General features: G+C 35.9%; 1 protein-coding gene across 3 annotated transcripts in view; it reads left to right on the forward strand.

Annotated features, from left to right (window-relative positions):
• Nucleotides 1-17,979, forward strand: part of PEX3 (peroxisomal biogenesis factor 3) — a 34,855-nt gene extending 16,876 nt beyond the window's left edge. The window contains exons 5-13 of one of the 3 annotated variants that reach the window (XR_002157518.3): nt 871-995; nt 1,389-1,455; nt 1,563-1,617; nt 2,200-2,368; nt 5,447-5,517; nt 7,591-7,713; nt 12,626-12,722; nt 15,076-15,237; nt 16,436-17,979. Coding sequence is in view for 1 of the 3 variants with exons in the window: in XM_003986617.6 (XP_003986666.1) it covers nt 871-995; nt 1,389-1,455; nt 1,563-1,617; nt 2,200-2,368; nt 5,447-5,517; nt 7,591-7,713; nt 12,626-12,722; nt 15,076-15,159 (791 nt within the window). In the remaining 2 variants the exon portion in view is untranslated. Of the gene's footprint in view, nt 1-870; nt 996-1,388; nt 1,456-1,562; nt 1,618-2,199; nt 2,369-5,446; nt 5,518-7,590; nt 7,714-12,625; nt 12,723-15,075; nt 15,913-16,435 lie in introns of those variants that run through there. The other 2 variants (XR_002157519.3, XM_003986617.6) reach the window with 2 other exon arrangements.
• Nucleotides 17,980-20,741: the final 2,762 nt, after the last annotated feature.

Below are 20,741 nucleotides of genomic sequence, written 5' to 3' on the forward strand. Positions count from 1 at the left end.
ACACACACACACACACACACACACACACACACACACATCTCAGAACTTTATGCCACCAGTTATTCTTACATTTTCCCATCTATTCATCTAATCCTTCTCGACTGAATCATGCTTAAGCTTTACCTATTTAAAAATAAATTAGACCTTTATTCAGCCACCCCTTATATACTACCAAAGACTTCTACATTCCCTTTTCTTCACTCCCACTCATTTTTTCTCCACTCATTGTTTGACACACTACAGCCCGGCGCCCACCTCTGTGTCTCCACCCAGCAGATCTCACAAGCATCAGCGGTAACTTCTGTGTTACTAAATCCACTGGACACTTTCCTCCTTCTAGACCTCTTGGCAACAGTCAATAAACTTATTCTTTCCTCTGTTTTGAACACTCTGTCCTAGGCTGCTGTGAAGCCTAGTCTCTGGGTATCCCCCATCTATACCTTTTTCCAGCCGTTAAATGGGCTCATCCTCCTTTACCTGCATTGCCGTCTGGAGTTCTTCCATACACAGCCCTCTTCTCTTACTCTCAGCTAGCTCCCGGGACCACTCAGAGCTTTGAGGCTGCAACTCTTAGTGTTTCCCAGTCCTTCCTTGTTCTCCTTTCTAAGCTAACAATATATATATATATAACCTTTCACTTAATATATTGGTTATTGTTTCAATTAAGAGATCATATCTAATTTACATTAAGCAACCAAGTTGTAAGGAAATAGACTATGAATATTTTGAATTGATATATTTTTGTCCTTAAAACATTTACAAATCTATTTTTAAAGTCATGTTGTGAGAAAATAACCATAGAGTTAGTTTGTCATTTTACACATGTTTGTTTTCATAATAGTACCAAATGGTTTTCTTTTCTCTGTGAAGGTTTCACAAGAAGTATCGTAGCAGTGTACAGTACTTGTATGCTGGTTGTTCTTTTGCGAGTCCAGTTAAACATAATTGGTGGATATATTTACCTGGATAATGCAGCAGTTGGCAAAAATGGCACTGTAAGTTTAATAGACCTTCATAGATACTGCCCTTTTTCCCAAGAGGTTCAAAATTTTACTGAATATTACTTATCTTGATAATTTCTATAAAATATATTTTTTCTTTTTCAAACAGTTTATTTATTTATTTTGGAGGGAGAGGGGCAGAGAGAGAGGGAAAGATGGAATCCCAAGCAGGCCCCACACTCAGCCCAATGGACCCTAAAGCAGGGCTGTATCCCATGACAGCGAGAGTATGACCTGAGCCAACATCAAGAGTCAGACACTTGACTGACTGAACCACCCAGGCTCCCCTCTAAAATACATATCTTATGTTTCATGTGATCGTAAACTTTTATATTATTTATTTACTAGTAATATTGGGTGATTTAACCTTATTTCTGTTTTGTACAGACAGTTCTTGCTCCCCCAGATGTCCAACAGCAGTATTTATCAAGTATTCAACACCTCCTTGGAGATGGTAAGATTCTTATGTGTGACCTGGAAAATAATTTTAATTTGTTCATTTGTGTTTTTGAGGAATTCAAAAAGTGAACAAGCCTTTTATGTTTGTTTTTCTTTTAATAGGCCTGACAGAATTGATCACTGTCATTAAACAAGCTGTGCAGAAGATTTTAGGAAGGTAAGGCATTTTGCTGTGGCTTCTCTGACTTCCTGATTCTGGTGAATAAAAGAAAAATTAGAATTGTTCTAGTGAAGCTGGTGATTTGACAAATGGTGGTTTGTGAAATTCTTTGTAACCTGATACAGACACAGCCCTGGGATACTGCATTGTGAATCCATTTTCTTTGTTAGTGTCAATCTTTTGATACTAAGGGGAAAGTTTTAATGTTTCATTGTTTATTGGTTGACTTCCAAACAAACCAGAAACATTTGGGTCAGAGATAAAAGACCTACTTTCAAATCTGCCTCTGAGCCTTTTGTCTTCCATTTATATTAGCAGTATCTATAATTACAGTGGGCTGAAACATCAAATACATATTAAAATATATTCAAAGTGATGATACTTTAAAGATTCTTGTGAAATCTGCAACAAGATTTGATGTGGCTCTGTGATAATGACACTGAACTGATGGCTGATTTTGTAATATACGGTAGTGATTTCAGTCAGCGCTTTCAGGTTTGACTAGATCTCAGAGAGCAACCTGTTAAGAAAAGAGTGTATAGTTTCACTTTATCCTATTTCCCTCTTCTCTGTTTCTAGTGTTTCTCTTAAACATTCTTTGTCCCTCTTGGACTTGGAGCAAAAACTAAAAGAAATCCGAGATCTCGTGGAGCAGCATAAACCTTCTTCTTGGGTTAATAAAGACGGATCCAAATCTTTGTTATGCCATTATATGATGCCAGATGAAGAAACTCCATTAGCAGTTCAGGTGATTAATTCATAACCATTTAACTAAACCAGTTACTCTGAATTTTTAAAAGTTTTCTACTATCCCTTGAAATTTAGAATTCTGAGGCTCTTGAAAGGTAATTGATTTAAAACCATGTATTTCAGGGGCACCTGGGTGGTTCAGTCAGTTAAGTATTTACCTCTTAGTTTAGGCTCCAGTCATGATCTCACAGTTGTGTGGGTTTGAGCCCCGCATGGGGCTCTGCGCTGACGGCACAGAGCCTAGTTGGGATTCGCTCTCCTCTCTCTGCCCTTCCCCTACTAGCGCTATCTGTCTCTCTCAAAATAAACAAATAAACTTTAAAAGATAAATAAGTAAAGCCCTGTATTTCGTTTACTTCAAACTTCATTAATTTAGAAAACAAACAGCAATTATGACTAATTTCTACTTAGAAACATAATTTTAGATTAGATAGTCAGCAGATTTTTATTGAGTATTATGTGATAGACACGATGATGGATGATTCATATATAAAATAAACAAGACACATATGTTCATTATATTTGGGGAATACAGGAGACAAACTCAGTTCATGTGGCTAAACCGTATTTGTAAGAGATGCAGTAACGGAGGATATAGCTGATAGCTGGGGCAAGATCATGAAGAGCTTTGTATGCCAAGATGAAGAGTCCAAACTTCAGTTTATAGACAAAGATCCATTTTATTCTTTTGTTATTATTTTTTTAAGGTTTTATTTTTTTATTATTATTTTTTTAATATATGAAATTTATTGTCAAATTGGTTTCCATACAACACCCAGTGCTCATCCCAAAAGGTGCCCTCCTCAATACCCATCCCCCACCCTCTCCTCCCTCCCACCCCCCATCAACCCTCAGTTTGTTCTCAGTTTTTAACAGTCTCTTATGCTTTGGCTCTCTCCCACTCTAACCTTTTTTTTTTTCCTTCCCCTCCCCCATGGGTTCCTGTTAAGTTTCTCAGGATCCACATAAGAGTGAGACCATATGGTATCTGTCTTTCTCTGTATGGCTTATTTCACTTAGCATCACACTCTCCAGTTCCATCCACGTTGCTACAAAAGGCCATATTTCATTTTTTCTCATTGCCACGTAGTATTCCAGACAAAGATCCATTTTAATCAGGCCACTACCACAATTACACAATCTGCTTTTTAAAATGAAGCAGTGATGGCAGTATCAAAATAGACGGAAGGGAGTTCTAGTCATCCAACTGAGAAACAAAGAAGGCCTACTCTGACAGTTACCATTTATGGTGTTGCTACACACTGGTGTGTCCTGGGAAGTTGTGATTTAAATTACTCATAGACGAAGAATAAGAAAGAGGTGCCTGGGTGGCTCAGTCGCTTGAGCATCTGACTCTTGATTTTCCTCCCAGGTCATGATATATGCTGGGCACGCAGCTTGCTTGGACTTCTCCCTCTGCTTCTCCCTCTGCCCCTCCCCAGCTTGTGTGCAAAATAAACAAACAAGAAAAATGTCAAAGATTGCAGGTTATAATATCTCGTTTTTTTAATAATTATTGGGTTTTTTTTTCATATGTAATTGGGTTATACCCATTCTTTACAGTTAAGAGAAGGATATCTTATTTGACAAACCAGAGAGGCTCCTAAGCCATGCCTTAACCTAGAGACTCCATTAGAACAAATATTGCCATGGTTTTCCTTGCCTGCTGTTTTTCCCTCCCCTAGATACCCCAAAGGTAGACCTGTTCGGGTGCTCAGAGACCCTACCTTCATGAGTAGGCCAAATAAAGGTTGCTGCCATTTGAGGGAACCCTGTGACCTACAGGATAGAGGCTAAACTGAACAAACAGAATGGATAGAACAGAATTAATGAAAGAAACAGGAGAAAACTTACTTACAAATTAGAATCTCAAGGACATGCAATGAGAGTATTAAAAAAACTTTCTGGAATGATAAAACAGTTTACAAATTTTAAAATTCAACAGTGGAACTAAAAAAAAAAAGATTCAAAAGAACAGTTGAAGAAAGGAATGACAGACCAGATCTTACCTGCACTGAATTAAACCCTGAAACTTTAGATCAAAAGGGCACACAGAGCTCCAGACTAGACTAGACTTGATGAAAAAAGACACACATTTTAATAAAATGTTTTACCAATAAAAGAAAAAAAAAAATGCCAGGCCTCTGCAACCTGAAAAGACAATCGTTTTCATTGTAAATATATTCTAGAAAGGTATTCAAGAGGGGCCAGATAAACAAGGATCTTATAAAGTATAATTTTACTTTGACTCATTTTTTTAGTACAGTTGACACACAGTGTTACATTAGTTTCACATGTACAGCATAGAGATTCCACAAATTTATACGTTATGCTGTGTTCACCAGAAGTGTAACTACCTTCTGTCCCCATATATCCCTATGGGAGCATCATTGACTATATTCTTTATGCTGTGCTTTTTATTCCCGTGACCTACTTATTCCATAACTGGAAGCCTATATCTCACACTGACCTTCACTCATCTTGCCCAGCCCCTCACCACCCTCCCCTCTGGCAACCATCAGTTTGTTCCCTATATGGTCTCAGTTTATGTCAGTTTTTTCTCTATAAAGGTCTGATTGTGCTTTTTATTTATTCATTTTTTTATATTCCATATGTGAGGGAAATTATATGGTATTTGTCTTTCTTAGTCTGACTTATTTGGCCTAACATAATACCCTCTAGGTCCATCTGTGTTGTCTCAGGTGTCACAGTCTCATCCTTTTATGGCTGTGTAATATTCCATTGTGTGTATGTATAGAAATATTGTATGAGCAAATAATTCTATTGGGTATTTACCCAAAGAAAATAAAAACACTAATTTGAAAAGATAATATGCACCCCTATGTTCATTGCAACATTATTTACAATAACTAACATACTAACTCATGTTTTAAATAGTACTTAACTGTACACATGAACTTTTACAGTTTGTTTTTTCTTAGTTTAACATTTCTTCATTGTTGATAGAACATAGACTTGTAGATTTTCTGAACTCTCGGGGTTTATTAATATGATTACTGTCATCATACCTGTACTAATATTTGAAACCCTAAAGTATGGCATTTTAATTTCACAGGCCTGTGGGCTTTCTCCTAGAGATGTCACCACTATTAAACTACTCAATGAAACCAGAGACATGTTGGAAAGGTATGTATACTACTTGTAACAGAAAACGTGTTTCTATTTGAATGTACTTATGACCGTTTTTTAGTTTTTCCTGAACATATGCAACATGGTATCTTGTGAAAATTACATTTTGAATCTATTCCCCTGCATTTAGGTAGGATTTCCTAATTCTTTTATTAAGGTAATGAGAAAAATGGATTTTTTTCAAGATGCCCATGCCTTCCTCACCCACTTCCTTAGGCTAGAGAATCTGAAATACTAGTTGAGGGACTGGAAGATAGTTAGCATTTATATTTTGAAAAAAAGCTTTCAGAGGTGATTCTGGTAGACCCAGTATGTAAGGAAATGTTTAACAACTAGCATTTAAAAATAAAACAGAGCAGAAACTGAAATTGTAGCTGCAGCCGTTCTGACTACCAACTTGAAATCACTTGATACTGACTTGAGGAGTTGGGGAGTTGGGGAGAAATGCACTTGTGAGCTGGAGGTAGCCAGCTCCAGCTAATCCTCATGGTACCACATGTGTACGTGTGCTGATCTATGTACACTGCTCCCCCCTCTCCCCCCCCCCCCCCCACCACACACACACACACACACACACTCAATTTCGGGAGTTACTCCCCCTGGCCTTCTCAGGATAGACTATAATGTTCCTAAAACTGTGAGTGATAAAAATCTCACATCTTCCCTAAATTGAGTGTTACTATTTTAAGTCACCCAGAACACAACTAGGGTGTTAACAATGGAGGAAGCACCAGACTATGCATTAGGAGACTGGAAGACCTAGATTGAAGATGGACTTTCCTGTTTGTTAGCTATTCAGCCTCGGTGGAGCCACTTAACTCTTCGAGGTGGTTTTATCACTGGAGAATCTGGAAATTTCTTTTATCCTAAGGATAATTTAAGACCGCTTTCTCCAGTTCTGTTTTCTGAGGAAATTATACCCTCTGCTTCTAAGATATTTTCATAATGTGATGAAAATCAACAAATTTAAAGGTTAACTCAGACTTTCTACGATCGCCGTCTCCACATTTTTTCTTTTTTCTTTCTTCTTTTTTTCACATTTTTTCTTACTCAGGTTTTCACCACCTCACTCCACGAAGTTTTAGAAAAGGTCATCAGTGATCTTTTGCCAAAACTGATCAACCTGTGATGTTCACCTTTTTTAACTTTTCTCTGATGATCAACACTGTTGATTAAGCCTTTCTTGAAATTCTTTTCTCGTGTGGCTTCCATAAGTGTCATTTCCTGATTTCTGTCCCTGTATTCAGATTATTTCTCTAGTTTCCTCTATGTCCGTCTTTCTTGTAAACATTCGTTTTCCAAGGTATTTGTTCTTATTTCATCCTCAGCTGCCCTAAGCAGTTTCATACACGGCTTTAACTACTGTCTGTATGCTGATAATTCCCAGATGGATAGCCCCTAGCCCACCACTCCCATGAGCTGGTCTGGTTTAAGATTTCTGCATTTCAAAGATCAAACTAATCTGCTGAAGTAGGCATTTTCTAACTTTAATAGCATATGTATATTATTCTTTATATCAAAGAGGTTTTGTGAGATACTAACGTAGCATAACAAAAAGAGCTTGAACTTTAAAAACAGAAAGGCCTGGGTTCAAATTCTAGCTCCCCACTTACTAATTATATATACCTTTGGACAAATCTCTTCATCCCTAAGTATCCAGTTTCTCACCTGTACATGATGCCAAAATTTTCTGAGATGTCATGATAGAATATGTGAAGCAAACCAGTATCTGTGACTATAAGATGATTCTTCTTCAGGAGTTCCTTGAAGAGAAGTAATACTGTTACTGAAATTCTTGAAAACACATTGTACAAAGTGCTGAATAATAAAAGAAAATCTAGCAAAATGGATGCAAATTCTCGTTTTGTTGTGCTAAATAATAAACTTCCTTTTTATGCTTAATTTTTAAAGATTAACCCCTTGATATATTCTTAACAGCGTTTTAGGCTACAAAAAGTAGGTTGTGACTAGAAATGTTGGTGGCTGTCAAAGATAACAACATACTTATTGAATTTATTTCCTTTTCCACTGAGAATCTAAAACGCAATCTATCCTTCTTTTTTTGTGTAGTCCAGATTTTAGTACAGTTTTGAATACATGTTTAAACCGAGGTTTTAGCAGACTGCTAGACAACATGGCTGAGTTCTTTCGACCTACTGAACAGGAACTGCAGCGTAGCAACTCCATGAGTAGGTAAGATGACATAAAATGTTGTGAGTAATGAAGGCTCTAACAAAGGAGTGCTTTGGATGTGTTTTTGTTCCAGGTAATAAAAAAATCATAGAGGATAAAGTTGATCATTTTCAACAAATTAAACTCCCTTAAACTAATGACTCCTTCATTAGTAGAAACTCCTTCTGAATTTAGTATTAAAAACCTCATTTCTTCCCAAAATTTTGCCACCATATAGAAATACTTAGGTTGTCAAGCTGTCTTTCTGTAGGCCAAATCCCAGTTCTTAGATTGTTGGGTTTTTTTTTAACTCTTTAGAATATAAAACTGAAAACATATTTAAGTACTGCAAGCCATAATTGGCCTACGTAATTCAGTGGTTTGGCCATTATGATAAGCAGGCATTCTTGTTATAGATTCCTATTTCATGAATTATCTCCTACTTTTACAACAACATAATGTATTCATTTTTAGCCCTTCTTGTAAGATTGGGAGTATTTAGTGTAATTGTTAGTAATTTTAATCATAATTATTTCTAAGTCATGCATTCATTCTGCTAAAATGTATCATATGGTTTTATTATATCCTTATCTCAGCATGAGTACCTTGGCTCTCCTATTAGAATTTATACTCTTTAATAACCTGCTTTGAAGTTTTTTATATTAAACTCAGAAAATAATAGCTACTAAATCAATGTTAACTGACTATAAATTGGTCCATTAAAATTAAGAGAAACAGTAAGTGATATGAAGTATGTATGTGCAATATCCAATTCAGTTCTTAAATACATAGGGCAAGAAATTATTCATTTCTTTGGAACCCTTCTTTGTTGTATAAAAAGAATAATTTCCAATTAGCATTGAGGATTTGGAATGCTTACAGCCATAAAATGTATTTTCTGAGACAACTTAAATATCACCCTAAAATCTTTTTTAGGAACTCTTTTAAGTGATACAAAAATAAATTTCAGCCCCTATATACTTCCCTAAATCAAGGTGCTCTGATTAATAAAACTTCACTATAATCTCTACCTAGCAAGGTATTAGTTATTTCCTGAGTAGTGATAAAGAATTATAACAGTTGTTTTACACAAGTACTTGATTTTATACACTGAAGAGTTATAAAAAATGTGTTATAACCACATAGCCATTGTAGTCTTCTTGTTTGAACTCCCTATAGTACTCACTACTGTACTTTCCTGTACAACCTACATTTTTCACCTAGAACGGGAATCGTATTCCTCAGTTATATTTTAAGCCTCCTCACAAAGTCAGAAACTATTTTATGCCCTTTCATATTTCGTTACATACTCTAAGTATTCAGTAGATATTTCCTAGCTTAAGTTTTTTTCTTTTCTATATCGATAACCTACTTTATACTCCATGACTTAATACTAGAAATATTTTCATTATGCGTACTGTTGTTCCTATTGTTTAACATGTTGTGAAAGTTCTAGCCATTACAATAAGCTAAGAAAAAATATTTCCAATTATCAGTAAAGAGACAAAATATCATTAATTATGCGTACTCCAGTTAATGATGCAGAACCCTCAGTTGATTCAAGAGAATCAACTGAAAAGTGATGCTAACTAATAAAAACAAATTATATATGGGTGTATGTATTATATATGTGTATACAGTAAAACCCTGGATTGCAAGTAACTTGTTCTGAGAATGTTCCACAAGATGAGCAAACATTTCTAATAAATTTTAACTTGATAAACGAGAGATGGTACGTGACACTGAATGTCACATGATCACAGCTGAGCCAATGGTTCTTGAAATTCATTTTGATATATGAGTGCTTTGGATTACAAGCATGTTTCCGGAACAAATTATGCTTGCAAACTAAGGTTTTACTGTATTCTTGTATATACTACATATAGTATATGCACATAATATATTCAAGAAATGATTAGAAAAGCAAACGATAAGTATACTTTCCCTATAAAATATATAAGGTGCAATTATTAGAATAATATGTTATTCATAATAGATAAACCATTGAGACAGGATGTAAAATCCAGAAACAGGCTCAAAAATATACAGGAGGATATTAGTACATGATGAAAGTGAGGAAGAGATGTGTTATTTAGCAAATGATAGTAAGACAGATTGGTCATTTTACAACGACTGATGTAAATTAATAATAATAATAATAAAGTTAGACTCTTTGGTACCACACAGATAGCCAAAAAAAATTCAAGAGGTTTAAACGATAAAAACATAAATGAATATGGAGCACCTGGGTGGTTCAGTTGGTTAAGTGTCTTACTTCAGCTCAGATCATGATCTCACGGTTCATGAATTCGAGCCCCACATTGGGCTCTGTGCTGACAGCTGGGGCCTGGAGTCTGCTTCAGATTCTTTGTCTCCCTCTCTATCTGTCCCTCCCCTGGTTTCTCTCTCTCAAAAATAAATAAACATAAAAAACATAAATGAACAGATGAATATTTGTCAGAGCTCAAGATGGAGAAGAGCTCTTCCAAGAATGAAAGTAAAGAACTTTACAAAAGAAAATGATAGGTGTGGCTGTAAAACTTTAAACTTACAGATCAAACAGGTTTTATTAGCTTTATAACTGCTATTGAACGCAAATGATATGTTGGTGGAAATGTTTGCAAACTGTGTATATTATACAAAGAGGTTAATAGCATTGTGGACATATCAGTTAAGGAAGGAAACACACAAAGAAGAAATGGCCATAGACATGAACTCAGAAGAGAGGAGACAGAGATGCCAGTTTGTCCATTCATCTGGCATCTATTTGTTGAACAACTACTATGTATCAAGCACTGAACTAGGTCTCTGTCCTCATGGATCTTACAATCTAGTAGGAGAAATAGACAAACAGGTGTACAAACTATGATAAGTATTAGAAGGAAAAGAACATATGATAAAAGTATTTGAACAAACATGGAATGTCATGCAGTTCCCCTGAGGAAATAATTTGAACTGAGAATTAAAAGATGAGCATTAAATATGGCCTTGGACTAGAGCGAGGCAGTTGACATTTAGGGCAGAAGCCACAGGGCAAAGACTTTGAAAAGTGGAGGACCGAGGTACACTTGAGGACCTGGAAGAAGCTGGTGTGGTAGCTGAACAGATGGAACTAGGAGAAGGGTGATGTGAGACCAAGTTGGAGAATTCAGCACAGACAGATCATGGTTGTCAGCTTGAGAATGCTGGGAAGCCACTAGAGAAGTGGCAGGAGAGTGATATGATGGGACTTACATTATAGAATCACTTAGATTGCTTTATGGAGAAGGAAACTTTACTAAGTGCTGGGATAAAATAGCCACTGTACCTAACCTCACAGACCTTGTACGGTAGTGGTGTCTTCAGTTTCTAATGAAGAAAAAGTAATATACAAAGAGAGACATCAAACATGTAAACAAAAACATGACATTCTGAAAAATGCTACCAAGAAGGAGAATAATGCCTAATTTTCTCAGGAATGCATAAATCTCTGCACTCCTGTTTTCTTTTTTATCCATTGCCTCAAATCTCAGCATAGAACACTGGTTAGATTAGCATATGGTTACACAGCATAGCTTCAGCATTTTCATGATGTTTGAAGGGAAATTTCTGGGGTAGCCTGAGGTGTGAAGTATTATGTTTAACATAATAAACCTGAGTATAACTCACATAAAAATTATTTCATATTTGTTTCCAAAGTGTTTCATCATTTAACAGTCATTGTATCACACATAATCACACCAACATTTATTCATTTATTCACCCAACTTACTGTAAGTGATTGTTGAGCACTTACAAGTTAGGTCACTGCTATAGTCCAGACAAAAGAAAATGCTTAGCCTTGACTAGGTTTGACAATGGGGAGAAGTAGACACACTTAAGAAATTTTAGGATGGGGTGCCTGAGTGGTTCAGTTGGCTAAGCGTCCAACTTCAGCTCAGGTCATGATCTCACGGCTCGTGAGTCTGAGCCCCGCGTCGGGCTCTGTGCTGACAGCTCAGAGCCTGGAGCCTGCTTCAGATTCTATGTCTCCCTCTCTCTCTGCCCCTTTCCCACTCACACTCTGTCTCTTTCTCTCAAAAATAAATAAACATTGAAAAAAAAATTTTTTTAAGAAATTTTAGGATAGTCTGGGGTGCCTGGGTGGCTCAGTTGGTTAAGCATCTGACTTGGTTTTGGCTCAGGTCATGATCTCACAATTGTGAGATTGAACCCCGTGTCGGGCTCTGCACTGACAGTGGGCAGCCTGCTTGGGATTCTCTGTATCCTTCTCTCTGCCCCACCCCCACTCATGTTTGTTTTCTCTCTCCCTCTCTCTCTCTCTTTCAAAAATAAACATTAAAATTTTTTTAATAAGTGAATAAATAAATTGTCACAGCTAGAGGATGAATTACTTTTTATAATCATTAAAAAATAGATTAAAACTTTGGTGAAGAACTTTTAATAAGATGGAAAATGTTCATAACTTTAATAGAAATACAAAACAATATTGCTGGGAAGTTAGAGTCTTGTGTTTAAAAAAACAAACAAAAGTGGACCCCGTGTGGCTCAGTCAGTTGAGTGACGCTAGATTTCAGCTCAGGTCATGATCTCACAGTTCCCAGGATCGAGTCCCACGTCCGGGCTCTGCACTGACAGCACAGAGCCTGCTTGGGATTCTCTCTCTTCCTCTCTTTGTCCCTCCCATACTAAGGCACATGTTCAGTCTCGCTCTCTCTCAAAAATAAATAAGCTTTTTTTAAAAAGCACAGATATGTATAAAAATTACTGGAAGAAGTTAACCATGATGTCAGTTGCAGTTGTTATTTCTAAGGGGTAGAATTACGCATGGTTTTTATTTTCTTCTTAATACATTTTGTGAATACTCTTCAGTTACTATATTGCGTTATAATTAAAATGTTAAGATCCTGTGAGATAATTTCAGAAAATAATTATTACTATGATGATTTTTCAGTCTTTCCAGTGTCAGCCTGCCATTAGCTAAGATAATTCCAATAGTAAATGGACAGATCCATTCAGTTTGCAGTGAAACACCTAGTCATTTTGTTCAGGTAAGAAGAAAGTTTGGAGGTATTATTTAAAAACATTGTATTTTTGGTTGTGGTTATATTGGTCTGACATAAAATTACATTTCTCTCCTGTGGTATTTGTTCAAAGAAACCAAAACTTAAATCACATGTAGAGTGTGGTAGAATGCCTCATGAGAACAAAAATATAGCAAATTTATGAGGTTGGGAATACCTTTCCCCATATTCTAGTCCAACACCAGTTAAACCACATTTTACATACATTCTGGTTGGCATTAAACTATGTTAGTAATAAGATTGAGTTATGAGACCGTGATCTAGTTCCTCAAATTTTGAGGAAAACCAAAAAATTGTCTTGGAGAAGTAAAGCATTTTTGTATTAATAAATATGACTATTAAGAATGCACCAATAATCTGCTCATGAAAAGTTCCGTAGACAGTACTACCTAAAACTCAATCCTTCCTTAGAAAACCATTTTGGAATGCATTAAGTAAGGCAAATATTATTGAAATAAGAACTCTGGACCCACACAGTTTTTTCTGGGTCACCTGCAACCAAGTTGCAATACTTTTAGAAGACTAAAACTTGTATTAGAATTAGAAACGTGTTTGCAATACACCTCAATTCCAAACTACTGCAGAAATGTACAGGGAGGAGACTGCAGGCTAAGTGTAAAGATGGCATCTTCTTGGTACCATGTGTCTCAGACAAGTTAGATTATCTTCTGTGTACTTTCTGCTTGGCAACATGAAAGGAACTAAGACTACAGATTGTTTCTTTCTCTATATGGTGTCGTTACTGTGTCCTTTACATGCTTATTTTGCCTCACTGTTCTCTTCAGTTGTCTTTGTCATCTCTGTCACCCATGACAGGCATTCATATTGCAGAAGGAAGAGGGAGTAAGGCTAATCTCATTTCGCTTAATTTAAGCTCAGATTTTTTTTATTAAAAACTTAGTTTAAAATTTTTAATTTCATATTAAATTAATTTTCACATGTATATCAGTGTGAGAAAAAAGTTTGTAACTTTTGGCACTTAAACCTTAACTTCACCTTTCTCCAGTTTCGTAAGAGTCTGGCTTCATCTGTAGGCTATTCATCTTGGCAGGCCAGTGGGAAATACAACCAGGCAAAATACACCACCTGCAGCTTGAAGGCTTAAGTAATTTATGTACCACAGTAATTAAAATCTGTATAATTGATAATGAAAACAAAAGAGTTCAATCTAATAAAAATACCATTGATATTAATGTTCAAAGATTTTTAGTGTGACTGAATGTAGGTTATATACTACACTATTGATTGACAAGTTCTTTTAAGCATAATCTCTAGTATCTCTATAGTTAACTCATTTAACTATAAAATGCCAAGTTGTCTTTAGAGACTTTAACCATGAATTTGTTGAGGTCAAGACTGGTCTAAAGTTCACTTGAGTTTTCTGATACTTAAGAAACAGAGAACACAAAGGATAGATTCATTTTTCATTTACTGTTTCTCTGATGCCCAGAGAGGCACTTAAATGTTTCTGTGTCATAGATCTTTTCACAATCTGGTGAAGCCTATGGACCCCTTCTCAGAATAATGTGTGTAAATGCGTATCATAAAATACATAGGTTTTAAAGAAAGCCAATTAATTACATACAGTTTTCAAAATACTTTTTAAAATCAAATTTATGAAGTAGCAGTATTGCCTCTTTGTTCATGCATTAGATAACAAGATGTAATGGCAGTTCATGTATCTTCCACAATTATCATATGATGTGACAATGTCTTATTTCCACTGAAGACAAATGCATAGCATGTTATTGCTGTCACAGTTGTCAATTTCATAATTGAAAGAAATGCTAGATTTTAAAGGTTAATGAAAATAAAAATGTAATTCTTGTTTTTACATTCACAAATCCGTTAAGAACCCTTGTTCTGAAGTATATGTATGTAGTTTATGTTTGTGTATGCAGAACCCATGACATGCTACATACATTCTAGGTTAGATCTTCTAAAAAGTAACATGCCTTACAACCATGTTATGTCAGCTTCCAGCCAAGGTACTTTACACTTGTATCGTTAGTATTGTAATCATTTATGGAACAAATACTTACCCAGCACATGGCATACACAAGTCCGTTTGAAGACTGTTCTGGGTCTTCTTCTCGAAGTCACACTGAATACTTACCACACCCACCATTCCTCATACAAGAACCTAAGCAATAAGTATCTCCTAGAATTTCTTATGCGAAAAATATTCCTTGCATTAAGTGATTTTCTTTTTGGCCTTACTGCCACAAAACTTAAAGCTAAATTTATTGCTTGATTGCAGAAATGGATTTAAATTATCTATACTTCTTACAAACTAATGTTTTATTGTCATCTTTGCTAGGATCTGTTGATGATGGAGCAAGTGAAAGACTTTGCTGCTAATGTGTATGAAGCTTTTAGTACTCCTCAGCAACTGGAGAAATGATTTCTTTTCCTTCAAGAAAAACTACAATGGAATTCATTTACTTTTAAAAATACACTGAATGAATCAACTATATATAGGGTAATGATTTGTTACCGAAATGCCTAATAAAAATATATTCTTAATCAAAGTCTTCATTTCGTAATAAAATAGATTTATTTGGCATCTTAATATATTTTTTTAAAGTCATCAACAGACTAGTTTTTGTGAGCATATCTGAGCATACACAGTGCAGACATCAGAATTGTTAATACTTTGTTACACCATGGATATTAGTTCCAAACTGACAAAAAACTAATGTAGATACTTTTTTTATATATATATAATATGAAATGTAGTGTACATTGACATTTATACAGAGGAAAAATCTGTTTGAGAAATAGCTGTGAAGTTTAGAAAATGTACTATTTAATCATAAAGTTCACTGGACTATAACATACATGAATGAATCAGACTTTTCTCCCGTTACTCTTCAAAGGAATAAGTTATTTACCTTAGATAAACCTGATGAAGGACATTTCTTTTTATGGAAACCAGTGAATGTAACAACCATGATCAGTAATTTTTCGTTACCATTGTTAACAATCCTTAGAAAATTACGTATTTGATTTAGAGGCTGAAATTGTGCTGTTATTGTTACTCAGCGGCTATTTTTAGCTATAGTTTCAGCATTTGTATGTAAATAATTTTAACTTACTTTGTATTGATTTTGAGCACAGTAAATATCTTATTGCAATAAAATATTTTAGTAAAATATGGTTTTGTTGAGTTAATACTTTACAGCCATTAATTTATTTGTCCTATAGCATTTTTGCTGTTACTTTGGGAGAATATGCTAGTTTTCAAGTTTTATTTTAACTAGTAATATAATTGATGCTTTAGTTTTTCTGTTTAGAAAAAATGAATAGCATTCCCTTCTGAAGAGAAACAATTCATCTTCTCTAGTAAATCTATATTCTGTATTTATAATTAAGGGTAATTAGGCAGAAATAAATGAATTGTTGCATATCATTAGTGTATTAGATATATTTTCGGTAACATAAGAATATTGTCAGTGACATCGCTTTATGTTCCTCCAACAGAGGAACAATGTTTAAAAAAATGTAATGTCTACAATGTTTAAAAAAAGAAAAACAGATGTAAAAGTGTTGCAGATAGCAAATATTTCTCTTCCAAATTTGACAGAAAATAGTGATGTTATTTTCTAATAGGGTGGAGGAAAAACTGCATTTTGGAAAATTAGTGAATGTGTATGTAATAGGGCCTGCATCTCTTGCAGCAGTATTAACCCAGGATTTCATCCAAGGAATATTTGAGACTGAACAGGTGTGGCCTTGTAAAAAAAAAAAAAAAAAAAAAAAAAAAAAAAAAGGATCGTATTCTGATCAGCTGACAATTTTCACCTGGAGTCACCTGCGTCTGTGGCGCCGTGGCAGTTGAAGAGATGATCAGGTAAAACCCACATGCATTTGAAGCTAACTGGCCTTAGATATTACAAATGTGTCTTCAACTAGTACAATAGGACCCCTCTTGTCTGGGACCAATAGTTTGGTTAATCCAAAGGTCACTTAAATAAAGCAGGGTATCTATCACACACAAAAAAACTTATTCTTAGATATTTTAACTTAAAATATAAATATTCTTTAGTTGCCACTTATTTAATCTAGGGACCAGGTCTTTTCTACCTTTTTCGTATGGGTCTGCTTTGAGGCACTCCTAACTCCTTCTTATGCAGATCACGTGCACTACATTCCATTATATAATTGTGAGCCACCGATACAGAATGCTTGTAGGTTTTTGCTATATTTTCCTCCAATCTTTTAGAACTGTTTTGCCCACAATTAGCCAATATCTTTAAATTTTAAAACAGCAACACACTTTTTTTTTCTTTAAGATTTTATTTTTAAGTAGTCTCTACCCCCAACATGGGGCTCACGCTCACAACCCTGAGATCAGAAGTCTCATGCTCCACCAACTGAGCCAGCCGGGCGCCCCTAAAAAAACAGCACTTTTATCGAGTCTTTTCAAAGTTCAGCTTAGTTTTCACAGAAACTACAGCTCTTCGCACTCACGTCATCAGTTTATATACTCATGATAGCAAGTTCAACTGGCATAATCAGTTTGGTAACTATTAATTTCTTAGAGCCGATGTAACAAATTATTGCTAATTGGGTGACTTAACAGAAATTTCTCTTCTCACCATTCTTGATTTTGGACGTCCAAAATCAAGGTATCAGCAGGGCCATGCTCCCTCTGAAGGCTCTAGGGAAGACTGTTCAATCCTTTCTTGACTCTCCCAGCCTCTGGTGGCCCAGGTGTCCCTTAGCTTGTAGCAGCAAACTTCGTCTTCGTCTCTTCCTCTGTCTTCACATGGCCTTCTCTGTGTGTCTGTGCTCTTTCTCTCATAAGAATACTCTCACTTAGGACCCACCCACGTACAGTATGATCTTGTCTCAATATTTAACTTTCGTTACATCTGCAAAGACGCCATTTCCAAGTAAGATCACCTTCTGAGCTTCTAAGCAGATGTGAATTGTCGAAGAATACTCTTCAGCCCCTATAGTAACAAACTCTACGCGACTTGGTAAACACAGATTGCAGCAAGTGGAAATCAAAATGAAGGGTGCACCAGATAGACGCCTACTAACTGAAAGCCTGCAGCCTGCCCTAGGCACCTCCTTTTCTGAGGAGATGAAGACCATCAGTTTATCCCGTGAATTGGTTACATGGAGATTACTTAAAACTGCTTCTATTTTTTCTCCTTCAAACTTGTATAAATGTGTCTGTTACTGTGTATATATAAAAATTTTACATGAGCACTTATTTTATTTGCTTGGAAGATTTTATCTAACCAGATCTTTCACTTGCAAAACAGAAGATAAAACATCGGTCTTGTCTTCTGTTGTCCTGATTCATATTTATTTGAATAGCCTGAACTTTTACAGTAATTGTGTTGCTTGCATATGACACCTATGAGAAAATGAGATAGAATCTTACTAAAGTGATATCCATATTTAAAATATCAACATCTAGAGGCACCTGGGCAGCTCAGTTGGTGAAGCATCTGACTTCAGCTCAGGTCATGATCTCACCGTTCATGAGTTCGAGCCCCACATCAGGTTCAGTGCTGACAGTGTGGAACCTGGAGCCTGCTTTGAATTCCCCTCTCTCTGCCCCTCGCCTGCTCACAAACACTCTCTCTGTCTCTCAAAAATAAACATTAAAAAATTTTGTTTTAATATCAATATCTAGACTATTCAGTCTAGTAACCTAGTTTGGTTTGCCTTCAATATTTCTCCAGTCATTAAAGGAAAATCAGAGGTTACCGAAATTCAATTCAGGGCATTTTATACCTATTTAATAATGCTAGGAAAAGGATTATTTGATTGGAGGATAAAAACTATTGGCTTAAAATAGTTAATGAGAGATCTGATTATTAATTATCCTTACTATAATTCTTGCCCTCATACTACAGATAATTCCAAGAATTTGCTGGAATATTTTTAAATCCTTGTTATGAAACCCCATTGTAGTACATTTTACACATAAGCAAGATATGCCTTAAATAAATTTAAATTTGGGGTCATATTTTTTCTTAGAGTTGGGTTAAAAGCATTTTATCAGCACCTCAGAATGCTGAACTGTATTTTGTCATGTAGCTCCTTCATAGCTACTAAGTCACCAAACCCTATAATTTGCTTAAATATTTGTTTTTCCCCTTTCATATCAATTTGTAAAGGTAAAGATGGACAGGATAGGAATTTAAGTGGTTGACAGGCTTCAGTCTCAGAATGACTTTCTTCAAACAAACAAATGACCCTACTTTTATGATAAGATTCTTATAACACTGTTTCCTTGGCTTTGGTTGGGTTTTACTCCTGTTGTGGTTTTTCTTAGTCTAGTGTTTGGGATCATATAAATCTGTCCAAGTTGGATCTCGAATAAAATATTAATTGGGATTTAGAACTATTAACATACTTATTTATGTAAATAGCATGGTTTTGAAAATTTGGTAGTTTTAGGAACTTCAACAATGAGTAATTTTTTAAAAGGTTTTCAACTTTAGCATGATTTTAGGGAATATGAATAGTATTCTTTTTCATTCTCCACCTGAAGCATTTTTTGGAAACAGATGTCTGCATTTGATTAATGTGACCAAATGAAACCTACAGTACTACAAATAAAGATCTGGCCATATTAAACTTCTTTTGTTGAGGAGAGCGACTTCTCTAATCAGTGTTTCTTTAAATTTACATCAAAATCTGTATTGCTGCTTCATTATTTTGCTTCATTCTTAGGGAAGATTTGAGTAGAATTCCTAATTATCAACTAGGTTTTCAACTTCAATTTGCTTGAAGACAAATGTAGGAAACATATTCATTAATTAAAAAAAAAAATTGTGGGGGGGGGGCACCTGGGTGGCTCAGTTGGTTAAGCATTTGGCTTCAGCTCAGGTCATGATCCCACAGTCCATGGGTTTGAGCCCCGCATCGGGCTCTGTGCTGACAGCTCAAGAGCCCTGAGCCTGCTTCAGATTCTGTATCTCCTCTCCGCCCCTCCTCGACTCATGCTGTGTCTCTATCTCTCTCAAAAATAAACATTTAAAAAAATTTTTTTTTTAATTTTTTTAATGTTTATTTACCTTTGAGAGAGACAGAGACAGAATGCAAGTGGGTTAGGGGCAGAGAGAGAGGGAAACAGATCTGAAGCAGGATCCAGGCTCCAAGCTGTCAGCACAGAGTCCAACGCGGGGCTCAAACTCGAGCTGTGAGATCATGACCTGAGCTGAAGTCCGCCGCTCAACCGACTGAGCCACTCAAGCGCCCAAAACATATATATTAATTTAAATTGGAGCTCATATGAGCTCACCTACAAAAATTGGCCCATAGGTCCAATCCCACACCCCCTCAAAAAACCTGAAAGAATATGTACTAAAATCGTAATAATGGTGATCTAAACAATGACTTTAATTTTTTTTAATGTTGATTTATTTTTGAGACAGAGACAGAGTGGGGAGGGGCAGAAAGAGAGAGGGAGACACAGAATCCAAAACAGGCTCCAGGCTCTGAACTGTCAGCACAGAGCCCAACACGGACCTTGAACTGCAAGATTATGACCTGAGCTGAGGTTGGCAGCTTAACCGTCTGAGCCACCCAGGCACCCCTAGTATGTTTTAAAATACCTACAGTAAACCTATATCAGTTTTATTACCAAGAGGGAAAAAAAACTTTTTTTTTTTATTTTTTTATTTTAACGTTTTATTTATTTTTGAGACAGGGAGAGACAGAGCAAGAACAGGGGAGGGTCAGAGAGAGAGGGAGACACAGAATCTGAAACAGGCTCCAGGCTCTAAGCTGTCAGCACAGAGCCCGACGCGGGGCTCGAACTCACGGACCGCGAGATCATGACCTGAGCCGAAGTTGGCCGCTTAACCGACTGAGCCACCCAGGCGCCCCGAAAAAAAACTTTTTTATGAAAAGACAATTACTATGAGCACTGGAAGTATGAATTAGGCCAAATTTATTATATCTCTGCCACCTGTATTAGTCTGTTAGGGCCACCATAACAAAATACCACAGACGGGG

This window comes from Felis catus, chromosome B2 (assembly GCF_018350175.1).
Source record: "Felis catus isolate Fca126 chromosome B2, F.catus_Fca126_mat1.0, whole genome shotgun sequence".
Classification (NCBI taxonomy): Eukaryota; Metazoa; Chordata; class Mammalia; order Carnivora; family Felidae; genus Felis; species Felis catus.